This window comes from Clupea harengus, chromosome 7 (genome assembly GCF_900700415.2).
Source record: "Clupea harengus chromosome 7, Ch_v2.0.2, whole genome shotgun sequence".
Lineage (NCBI taxonomy): Eukaryota > Metazoa > Chordata > Actinopteri > Clupeiformes > Clupeidae > Clupea > Clupea harengus.
The window spans coordinates 1,187,945-1,200,390 of record NC_045158.1 but is presented as its reverse complement, the minus strand read 5'-3'; the positions used below and the strand labels follow the sequence as shown (position 1 = coordinate 1,200,390).

General features: G+C 40.8%; 1 protein-coding gene across 3 annotated transcripts; it reads left to right on the top strand.

Moving 5' to 3' along the window:
* The first annotated feature begins 5,453 nt into the window (after positions 1-5,453).
* Positions 5,454-12,417, top strand: LOC105907569 (coiled-coil domain-containing protein 112). 3 transcript variants are annotated; one of them, XM_031570076.1, is made up of 10 exons: positions 5,454-5,565; positions 5,863-5,987; positions 6,112-6,230; positions 6,311-6,400; positions 8,244-8,319; positions 8,462-8,852; positions 9,765-10,181; positions 10,787-10,882; positions 12,067-12,185; positions 12,334-12,417. In XM_031570076.1, the coding sequence occupies exons 1-10, from the start codon at positions 5,527-5,529 to the stop codon at positions 12,362-12,364; spliced, it is 1,503 nt and encodes a 500-aa protein (XP_031425936.1). In that variant the 5' UTR covers positions 5,454-5,526; the 3' UTR covers positions 12,365-12,417. The 3 variants fall into 3 exon arrangements, with proteins under 3 accessions (XP_031425936.1, XP_031425938.1, XP_031425937.1); XM_031570077.2 differs by having other exon boundaries at positions 5,465-5,565; positions 5,905-5,987; XM_031570078.1 differs by lacking the exon at positions 6,311-6,400.
* Positions 12,418-12,446: the final 29 nt, after the last annotated feature.

Here is a 12,446-nt window from a genome sequence, read left to right as displayed (position 1 = left end):
ATAAGCAAGACGGAATTCAATGAGTTTACCGTTTTCATAGATTTAATTTTTGTATGTTCCTTATTGTTTATTTTCATAAACTACTCTCTCTCTCTACTCCAACATATCACTAACTCCTTGGACTTTTTTTGTCAGATCATTTAGTGTGTGTGCGTTTAGGTATGACAGATCTTCTGGCTACAGTTGTGGAACTGGGAGCTGTGCCACAACATGCTATCTATAGCAGCTGTTGCTATCAGCTATTTCCTAGGGGAACAAAACTATTAACAATGCGTCATCAGCCTATATGGTGATGACACTTTTTTCATTCAGAGCCGCCTTTCTATTCTTGTTTGTATAACGTTCACGGTCATGGTGATATATTCTGGATTACAAATAAACTAGTAAAGTGAGTTTATGAAAAGGCTTTGGCAGTATGTGGAAATAACCTGCTAAAATAAGAACTTTCAGTCCCCTTTCCAAGAAAAGACCCCTCTTCATTTGCCTACTCCCTGTCGAATGCGTTTGCCTGATGTCCGAACGGACTACCCGTGTACCGAACCCTGTCTTCACCCTCTCCTTGTCGGAATTGTTTGCCTGTTCTCTGGACTGTCTACCTGTATACCAAATCCTGTCAGCAAAATATATTGTTTATCCCAGACCCTTGTTTCTGAGTTGTGCTGTTGAGTCCTATTGTCTGTCACAGCTCCAGCCGTTACAACAAAACATTTAACTTAGTCACATCAATCATCATTGAATCAATTAACAGCCAAAAACAGTTGAAAGTTCAGGTGTAAGTGTGATTCTTTTCCACCTTTTTTATATTGTTGTGTTGACAATTTACTCTACTATTACTGTTACAGTACTGAAACTAAGTAGTAGTATAAAGTGACAGTGTTTCAAATGATCATAAAAAGTATTTACTGCAGATTGTGTAGTTGCATCTTTACTGAATGTAGATTCATGTACTGCCTTACTTCAGATACAGGTTCCTATATGAAGACTGTCATTCCAACCAAACTCTTTCATCACACTGGATAATCTGTCCAGCAATGAATCTTGAAAAATGTGTCCTTGCATGCTGTATCAATCACTAGCAGTCCTCAGCATGCACTGCCAGGCCGTCTGCATTCCTAGCGCTCAACAAGGACACTGATCATGTGGTCTGGGATCATGCACTTTCCATCTCCAAGCAAAGAGGAACTCCTCGATTATGAATGGAGAACTGTACGAGGGCTGTATCTGTGTGGATGGGTTTGAAGCCTTTCATGGACAAATGGGAGTATTGGAATGATATACACTTCAGAGATAAGATAACAAATATTAAGATGATTATTACTCAGAACATACCAAATGTCTTGTTTGTTGACCCCTTTCCATCATGCTGTAACAGTATGAGCTCTTTTGCACTGGCTGATACAGAAATGCTGAGCAAAGTAGTGTCACAATTGAAGCTGTCTACATGCCCTCTCGATCCTATTCGCACCACGTTTTTCAAGACCATCTTTAACTCTGTGTCTAAGGACATTCTAGCCATTGTAAACTGTTCCCTGCTTACAGGTATTTTCCCATCAGGACTTAAAACTGCCCTGGTGAGACCCCTCCTGAAGAAAAGTATTTTAAACTCTTCGGTCCTTAACAATTTTAGACCAATCTCCAACCTCCCCTTTGTAAGTATTTAAGATATATATTTGAGACTTTCCAATCTGGCTTTCATTCCCATCACAGCACAGAAACGTCGTTAATCAAGGATGTAAATGACCTCAAAATGAATGCTGATTCTAAAAAGCTACCTGTCCTTGCCCTTCTGGATCTGAGCGCAGCTTTTGACATTGTAGATCATGATATCCTTATTAAAAGACTTGAAAATTGGGTCAGTCTTGCTGGTCCAGTCCTAAACTGGTTTAGGACCTATCTGACTGGCCGGGAATACTTTGTCGCCCTTGGAGACCACAGATCAAAAAACATTTGTATGACCTTTGTATGACCTGCTCCCACAAAGGTCCATTTTAGGTTCCTTACTTTTAAGTCTATACATGTTACCCCTTGGTAGTGTCATTCGGAGGCACGACAGCAATTACCATAGCTATGCAGATGACACCCAGCTCTATATTTCTGTAACACCCAACAATTGCAGCTCTATTGATTGCTTGGTGAATTGCATTGCTGATTAAATGTATGGATGTCACAGAACTTTCTCCAGCTCAACCAAGGTAAACCAGAGGTATTCATCATTGGTGAAAAAGCAGAAAGAGAGAAACTATCTGCACATTTAGAAACACTAGCACTTAACACAAACCAGAAACCTAGGTGTCATATTTGACGCAGATCTAAATTTTTAAACCTGTATCAACAATATAATTAAAACATATTTGTATCACTTAAGAAACATTGCTAAGGTGCAAACGTTTCTCAGGCTGCACGCTTTTATCACGAGCAGGCTAGGCTACTGCAACTGGCTCTTGTCTGGTCTACCTAAATGAGCCATTAGTCAATTACAAATAATACAGAATGCAGCAGCACGAGTCCTCACCAAAACAAGAGGGAGGGCGCACATCACACCAGTCTTAAAGTCATTGCACTGGTTACTTAGTTTCAGAATAGATTTCAAGATTCTTTTACAAGTCTATAAATTACTCCATAGTCCTGCACCTGAATATATGTCAGACATGATCTCAAGGTACACACCCAGTAGATCCCTGAGGTCTTCTGGCAGTGAACTCTTAACAGTTCCAAAGGCCAGGACAAAGAGACATGGAGAGGCAGCTTTTAGTTTATATGCTCCCAGCCTTTGGAATACCAGGAAGACCTAAGAATGGCTGAAACATGCTGTACATGTGTATGTGCGTGCTTTGTCATATGTTTGCACTTTCTCATCCCTCTGAAAAATCTGTGTCAAACTCAAGTGTTTGTAACACACTTCTGTTTTGGGACATTTTCTTCCAGATATACAATATTCCTCATGCTTGATGTTATGGGGACAGATGTCCAAAATCAAGTTAGGGTGACAAGGAACGTTAAATAGATATCCATTTCCTGTTCCACGTGTTTCAGCAATTGTGAAAAACTGGATGTAACCTGATAGTCAAGTAAATAATACCTCAAGCATGTCATAATTTTTAAAAGCTCCTCAAGACTGTAAAATCCTTCATGTCAAGGGCTATTGTGTGGAAGCTCTAGTAATAAAATGGCTTGTTATCCTTCTTTTGTCTTCTATAGGCATATAATTGCATGTTTCCCTCACATTAATTGTAGCCCATGCGTGTAAAGCAAAGGAGAAACTGTGGTTGTGATCATGTAGACATGTTTCGACCTTTTGTTTACCTTTTTGTTTACTTGTGTGACCGTAGCAGGCGGTGTACAAGAATCCTCCTTTGGTGCTCAGCATGATCATTTTTCACAGCTGTCCCCAGTTCACCCATGACCCCTCGTGTTCCAGAGAAACTCCCCTTGCCTCTGCAGAGATCACTTGCTACAGGCTGGTGTGAGCCGCTGAGAACGTGAAGATGGCAATGGCTCAGGTTTCTTCTTTGGGGCCAGTGAGCTGAACATCAACAGAACCCTGTGCGTGTGTGTATTTGAGAGGGAGCTTAGTAAAGTATAGTAAAGTGTATGTAAGACAGAGTGAGGATACAGTGGTTTAGCCAGCACTAAGAAGAAAGGAAACCACTACATATATTTAAATATACAATGTTTAAATTTAGTTTAATGTCCAAAAGTAAATGTGACCCGAAACTTCAACAACATTCAGTTACAACAGCAAGAATCCAATAAGGAATCAGTGTTCTCTACCTGCGAAGGCCTAATAATCTTGTTTTTCAGCCCCACCTAACTACTTATGTTTCTTAGGTTTGTTTTTGGTTGTCGGGCATGGAAAAGTGTTATGAAAGATTTATCAGACATTTATGTGTTTCTCAACTCACGCACTCTTTCATTCAGTCAGTAGCCTACATTCTTCTCAATTTTGCATCAGGCATGGTTTAATAGGCTTCCTTACTACTATGGTGTAGGCTAGCCTAGCTGTCTGTTCAGGGCCATAGGGGTTCTAGTTTGTTTGGATTTTGTAATTGTTGAGTACAGTGGATTTTCTTTCTCCTTTAGCTATGGGTTTGAATTTCAGTATGCCCCCTAAGCTGTTACAGACAGGGACGGCTCTCCTTTACAATAAAGATGATACAATTATTCTTAAAAAACTTTGAACAATTCTGGTGGAACATTGAGCAGCAACAATACCGAATAGTCACAATAAAAACACAGGATATGTCTAAATGTTTTATTTTTTACAGCCAACCCAGTGGCATCAGCTTCCGTTGTAGCGGGCCCAGTTTAGCACCATGTGGTGTCCCAGGGTGACCACACTTTAAGTGTTTACGGCTAAGTTGGTGTCTTTTCATGTTGAGGTTTAGGTGGTAGTTTTGAAAATCCTTCTTGTAGTACTGACAGTTTGGTTGGTGCATTGAAGTGTTGCTGACAAAATCAACAAAATCAGTTTGCCCCTTATGACTTTGCCCTCTCAGGAGGGCCCTTCGTTCCACTGTAATACAATTAAAACAACCTTACAGGTAAACAGGGAGATAACTATCTTTTATACCCAATGTACTGCCTGGTTCAAACAATCTGATATAGTCAATGTTTCTTTTTGTATCAATATACTGTATATACATTAAGCTCAGATGCGTTAATGAATATACTGTATATACATTAAGCTCAGATGCATTAATGAATATACTGTATATACATTAAGCTCAGATGCGTTAGTGAATATACTGATATACTGTATATACATTAAGCTCAGATGCGTTAATGAATATACTGTATATACATTAAGCTCAGATGCATTAGTGCCCCCAGTGGTTGGTGCCCTTGGGTGTCGGGTGCTCCTATCTACAGCCCACTTAGCCATAACATCAAATGGCATAACATCATTACAAAATAGAACTGCGGGTGGCAAAATGGGGGGGGGGCAGAAGGGAAGGGGAAACAAGTGGTAAATGTACACAGCAAATTTATTTAATACATACGAACATCATATGGTATAAACATGATACATACAAAACAGCTTAATGGGTATTACTAATACTATCACAAGGGTAAATAGATTAGGAACAGAAAAACAAGTCGATGGTGGTAATTATATACATTGCAGGAAAATGCTGGCATAGAGTATGGGGTAGAATAAGTGTATGACACTATGGTGGGGATGGGTACATGTGGGCTGAGGGTTTCTACAAGTAGACATATATGGAGCATAGAAGTGGCTTCCTCTGGTCGGCATATAGGAGGCTGTTTATGACCCCACCCCACCCCTCGCAATCTGGGTTCCAGGAAGTGTATCGTCAAGTACATATATAGATATACAACATCTATATATGTCCATGGTCAAGTATCTTGCTCGGCCAAAATCTTCGATCAAGCGTTTCAACACACATGCGTGGTACAAATCCGGCAGGAATACGTTGTGCGTAGCACGCGCATGTGCATAACGGATTGGGCACCAACACTTCCTCTCTGCATCCCCTGCTGGACAAAAAAAGAAATTGAATAAACATGTCCTCCTTGACAACGGACACTGTTTCCAACAGACAGGTAAAGTCAACAATACACATCTTCATAACTTCGTAGTTTCAACAAAATGTGCTATCAGTTTCTATACAACTGATACATTTGGTAAACGGTCACTTTAATTGCGCTGTCAGTGTTACGCTATTTGTTTAAACGTTGCCCCCATCCATTTGAATATCCCATCGTTAGCTTGCCAAATTCCAAATTCACTCAGCATATGTAGCCTAGCCAGCGTGTTTTTTAATGAATGGTCTACACTGAATACGTTAAACACGTGTTGCATACATGTTACCTGTGCATGTTTAACATTTTAATTTACAGTTCTATCCGTTAAACACCATCATGAACGCTCCTGTGAAACAGAATTGGGATGGTTTCGACATAACTTCTCACGGAGATAACAAGAAGATAGATTTTTTCCGAAAAGTCGAAAATCTGAAAAAGCTGTAAGTCCCATTATTTGTTTGTTAAATATTAAGAATAGGCTATGTGCTTCTTGATGATAGTATTAATAGCCTAAATCCCATTTTGTGCTGTGTTGGGATGATAACATAACCAGGACTATTTCAGGGTTGAGAAGAATGAGAAAGAGACATGGCTAAAAATCCACTGGAAGAATGGCTTCGGAGATTTTTTTTCGGTTGTTAAGGAGCTGGATCAAAGATTAAACCACGACCTCAACAATGAAAGTAAGTTCGTGATTGGCACTATGTGATATGATCCCAACAAGAATCATATCAATCTTTAATCGCATTTTGAAATTACATAGGGTTGAGAGTGCAGCAACAGCTTGTGAAATTGCGACACGGAGTTGCCCGATTCCAGGGACAACTAACTGATGTGAAGCCCTCCACTGAATGTAAGTTCAGATTCTCTAAATACATGGGAACAGTATTTTCAACTGAAGTCAATTTTGTATCGGCCTTTTGTCTTAATGGTCTCCAAGCACCTTCAGCAAAAGCAAGACAATTGGCTTAAACAACTTGACATAAGAGATTAAATCAAATGCCACCAGAAATAACATGATTAAGCAGTATGACACGAGTAAGAGTGGGGTGGGTAAAGGATATCCCCACAGCCATAGGCTTAAAGCCCCATTATGTGAGAATTGGTATTTTTTGCTACTGAGCTCCACCTAAAGTTGCCGAGTGTAACTCACTACATCACTGTCATAAATACAAATCGCGCTTCGAGACCCCCTAATGGACAGTGGTACATGTGTATTTATTGACAAGCTGAAGGATATGGAACCGGCAAAGACAATGGCAGAAGCCAAAGAAGCATGTCAACTGACAATGTAGAGTAATATTACAAGACTAGCAAGTTGACAACTTTCCTCACAGCCAAACATCAAGCAAGCACAACACTAATAAGTTATTACTGACTAGCCCAGCAGAAAAAAGGCCAGATCGGCATCTGCCTTGTATCCTTTTGTCTCTTTTAGCTATCACCAACCGAGCCTGACTCTCCGAGACTGACTCTTGTTCGGTCTCTTGCTCGGTTACTCTCTATTTTACTCTCTCCTCAGACAATGTCTACCTGGGTTACTTCGTTTACTCTGCCATGATTTCCACACAGATAGCTTTTTCTTATAGCTAGCAGAAGAAGTGTTGTTGTGTTCCGTGGTGCCGTAAAGCATCACATAGTTCTTGCGAGAGGTGATGCGCCCTCTCCACCAAAGTTACATAGTGCAATGCCAGGCGTGCTGTGGCACTGGCACAGACACCATTCTCCGTATTACAAGTCCAACCAACCAAGCCACCAAAATTATTTTGAGGCTGTTATTTTACGGTAAAGTTTCTACATAATGTTGCTTTAATATAGCTTCACTCAACTTTTTTCCAAGGATGGATACATTTAGGGGACAGGGGTTGCTGGGTTTACCGGCAAAATAACCACTAGGATAATGATAGGGTAAGATTTGGATCAAATTCAAACTTGGACATCCCACCAGAATCCTTTAATTTCATATGTGTGGACTAGGTTTAGCAGACAGGAGGATGAAGCCTGTGCCTCAGGTGCTTTAACACAGTGTCTTTAATGCAATATTGGGTTTTAAATGGTGCAAATACATAAGGCCATAGGCTGGGTTGAGTCCCAACACTTCAGCTCGTGGATCATGATATGTGTTAGAAAAGATCCTGATATGATATTTTGGGAAGATTGCCCACCCCTATGTGACATCATCATGTATACAATTTTGGGGAGAGTATTTCATGTATTTTTATACGAAATGCATAACCATTTTTGTAAGGCCCATCACATACAAATTACAAAATGCTTTTTTGTATTTCAAATACATATTTTAAAAACACATGTCAGAAATACTGTCCATCCCTGCCTACGTATACATGTTTTTACGTTACACTTTCACTTGGACATTCCTCCTGCCAATCGCTGCCTGCCATTACGCTTTCACTCTGGATGAATGGAATGCTGTTGACATCATACAATTCAACTGTTAAAGTATATAAAATGCTGAGTCTGAGTGGGGTTGTGCTGGGATATCTCCACTCATGGATTGACTCTTTTCCAATCAGAAATGAATACATTGTTTGACCGGATCTCACTGTTGTATACCTATATTAGAACCTATAGGAAAATATTAAAAACAATCTAATCAGTGAAATAAGTAAAGATAAAGAAAATGGATAAAGAGGATGTAGAAGCTTATAGGTTGTGTGTCTGTTCTTCGTTTTCAGTGATTGAGAAACTACAAGAGATTATGACTGAGGTTGAAACCTCGATCAGCACTTTTAAAGAAGACCAGCATCAGAGGTTTGCAATACTGATCAAACTTCATACCTGAGAGAGTGTTGTGCAGTTTTCTGTCAGCAACATGTTTTCTGCCAATTCTAAATTCATATTAATTGACCTAAGCAATCAGCACAGTTTTTGTGATTTGCCTGTTTCCCCGCAGCTTTGAGGAGCTTCTGAAAGAGGAGAGGGTCTGCTGGCAGGAACTCTCTGCCTTCGAGAAGAAGATGGAGACCTGGCCTCTGCTTGACAAATCAGACTCTGTGGTACATGCTGCTTCATTAGGCAAGGCGCATGTTACCCACCTCCAGCGTGATGGTGTTCCCCCTGAAGTGAGAGCCCTGGATACCTTTCTTCAGCTGACAGGGGGTCAGTATGGTGGCTGGGATCAGTACGACCATCAGAGCTTTCTCCAGGTATTGACCAAGTATGGTGGAAGGCCGTCCTGCAGCAGAGAGGCCATGGCCTACCTGCCAGCCCGGACCCAAGAGGAGGTGCGCCAACATGAAGCATGGTACCTTAAGGTCCAAGACCTGCAAGAGAGGAAAAAACAGGTACTCTATGATAGGCTCTGGAAACAAAATATGTCCCAAGATCGTTTGATGAGATTGATCAATGTAGACATTCTATTACTAGGTCATGGCCAGGAATAGAAACAATAGTTAGCTGGCCGCAAACCAAATGATGATGGAATTACACTGTTGCTGGTTGGAAAAGCTTCTAGCGAAAACATTTTTAATTTGCTGTTTGATAAAATACAGCTTGCAGTTTCAGTAGTTCGTCGAGCTGAGTTGTGGTCTGAACGACACAGTAAGTGACGCAAGGTTTTCCTCCTTTTTTTGGAAACATCAGTGTGGACAGTCATTACGATGCTATTCATCGTATGTAATGTGTCGTCTTTTTATCTGGACCCTGAGTCTGTAAATACAGTTGAATTAAACAGTTAGCTTCAGACAACGTAGCCTAGCGATTGTTAGATCAGTGACAGACATTACAGGAGGAGCAGAAACACTGATGGAAACATGAATGGTGGAGTCCTAATGCAATGGTGGATCTGTAACTGGAGATCCTGTGTAGTAGTATATCCTACTATATACATACTACAGTATATCCTCTGTAGTAGAAGCGAGATAAGCACCTGGTGTATGTATTGTATGGCTGATATATATGCATTTACCACATTAACAATGATTAGAGTGTATTTCTGATTCATTTAATGTTATCTTCATTGAAAAAAAACAGTGCTTTTCTTTGAAAAATAAGGAAATTTCTAAGTGACCCCAAACTTTTGAACGGTAGTGTACATACTACAGTATCCTCGGCAGTAGAAGCGTATATAAGCACCTGGTGTATGTATTGTATGGCTGATATGCATTGCTGCATATTGGTTGTCAAGCAATCCATTAAAGGGGTTTTGAAAACCTTTTTCAGTAAAGTATATTAATGGAATCCATCTTGTTTGTCAGGCCATCCACAGGTGGAGGACAGAAAGAGAGCAGGGGAAAGGGGAGAGTTTGCAGCAGAGAGAAGAGCTGATGGATGCAGAGAGGAGGAAGAGGGAGGAGGTGGCACAGGAGTGCCGCCTTCGGGCAGACGAGGAGAAGAGGGAGGCGGCCGTTAGGATTGAGGCATGGAGGAGCCAGCGGCAGCTCCAACAAGAGCAAGAGAAGGAGCAGTGCCTGAAGGAGGAGGTGCGCCGTAAGAGGATGGCCCAGGAGGAGCGCAGGAGACAACAGGAGGCTCAGCTGGCTGTGAAAGCTTGTGTCCAACAGAAGAAGGAGCAGGAGAAACAACGCTTGGTGGAGAAGGAGGCGCAGGAACGAGCAGAAATGGAGGAGAGGAGGAGAGCTGCGGCCCAACTCATCCAGCACTTTCAGGAAAGGGTGAGGACCAGGTAGACCACATGGTTGCACAAACTTAGAGGAGCAGGTGTTTGCATGTATGAAGTCAGTGTTTGATGGAGTGCTTTCCACACTAGCATTCTGTTTCATCTCAGTAATGTGGTGTTTAGAATGTACTTATGTACTAATGAATGTCCAATGTTGAATCCAACATTTTTCCATATGGTTTGCTTGTTATTTCAGTTTTAAGAAGTGAACAAATCCCAGCCTTTTTAATTTTCATCAACTGAAGTGTTGCTCTCAAGCACTTTGAGTGTCAGATAAACTCACATTTTTATACTGATACTTTACTATGGGTAATGGCCTACATATGTATCTAATGGCCATTCTCATATCTGTGGTTGTTACAGCTGTTTCTGGGATTTCTGTATTTGTGTGAATGTGACACAAGGTTTGCTAATAGTGTAGCTCAAACAAACTATAATTACTATTACATTTAAGTAGATGATAAAATGATCCTAAAATGTATGGTGAAATTAGCTCTGGGTGTGGTTTTTCATTCAAACAAGTTGGTTATGATTATAGTCATATATGGGTCTATTCTATGGGTAGAATTCCATTGAAACAAACTTCGATCATCTTTGAAGGATCTGCACAAGCTTGAAACAAAGCTGTTGGAGAAACAACAGAAAGAGGAGGAGTTCGTGGAGAGGCAGAAGAGGCTTGCTAAGATTAAAGAAAAGGTATTGCCATACGTTTGTCACCAGAGAGACTCAATCCCTCAATAAGTTCACATTGTTACCCTGTCCTAAAACACCGCCTTAAGCCCAGAGTTCCTCCAAGCAAAAACTCCCATCTAACAGGAAACCTTGAGCAGAACTCAGCACAAAAATGGGGGGACCCATCTGGACGTAAAGAAAGAGAAGCAAAGAGAATCTGAAGCAAGTAGATAAATTCATACGTATGTCAATCGGGTGTATATATATTGGCTTAAAAGCAGCATATTATACACGGGAGCATATTATAAGCAGCATATTATATGGGGAGATGTCCTGAGATATGACCGACTTATATGAAGTAGTTAAAGGAGAACTGTCACATTTGGCTTGATGAGAAAAGTGAAAAACTAGTTGAATGTCTGACTAATGGGATAAATATGGTAGATAGTACAAGCACAACAATGAGCCCAAGAACACTGACCAATAGACCAAGTGGCCTTGTAATCAAATGGAGGAGGTTCAGAAATCCTAGACTAAGCCTATTGACTATCTCCTTGACAATAGCACCCCTCCCTCTCCAACTCCAGTAAACTGCAAAGGGTTTCTGGTTAGGGCACTGGTAGGCAAGACATATGTAGAGGTGGACACACACACACCTTTTTGAAGCAGAGAAAAGCACATTCAGTTTTGAAGCCAAATAATCAAATCCATGTGAAAGGATGCTTGAGGCAAAGGCTAGAACAAGGAAGGAGAACACTGATTGAATATCATAAAATCCAATATGGCAGGAAAAATCCATCATGATTTGAACCCTGTCTGATCGAAAGAATCCAACTGTACCTCATTTTTCCAAATCGGGCATATGGTTCAAAAGTTAGGTGTCTATATGCACCTCCAACTTTAACCCGTTGGTGGCGCTAGAGCGCTTGAGGCGCAGGCTGTCCCCAATTAGAGTGCCAAATATCAAAACTTGTTACCATACGGCTCTAGGGGTTGCCATAGACTCCAATGGCAAAGGTAGAAACACGATAGAGTACGTACACAGTGTCGCAGCCTGGCCTCCAAATATGAAATCCATTTTTGGATTTTTTAAAATATTGTAGATATTAGACAGACTCTCACTTGGGTATTAGAGTGTCTCCACCTGAGAGATGAATAGTTTGGTCCATTGAACCATGAACAGTAATGGTCAATTCTGAATGATTCAGGTTGAAGCGCACGTCACCAGAGACCAAGCTCGGCTCTGTAAACCCACTAAAGGATGGGAGGAGCGCACCAAAAACATCGGACCAGAGGGAGGAGGACCTGTCTATCAGACATTCCACAGGTATTATAGGCTACTATGAACAACTGACTGGAATAATCGATCCCGTCGTTTTTGCATGTCAGAGATGAGATGTTTGATAATGGTAATGACAGCATGGATTGCATAGATTGTAAACGTTTGTTTTTTTTCTTCCCATTTTCACCTTCAGGGCTGTGCCAAGCTGGAGACAAGATTTATAGACTACTGAAACACAGCTAGTTCATATTTTTATTAAATTAATTTCAATTAAAAAGTGTTTGTGTGTTTCTTCCCCTTTTTTTT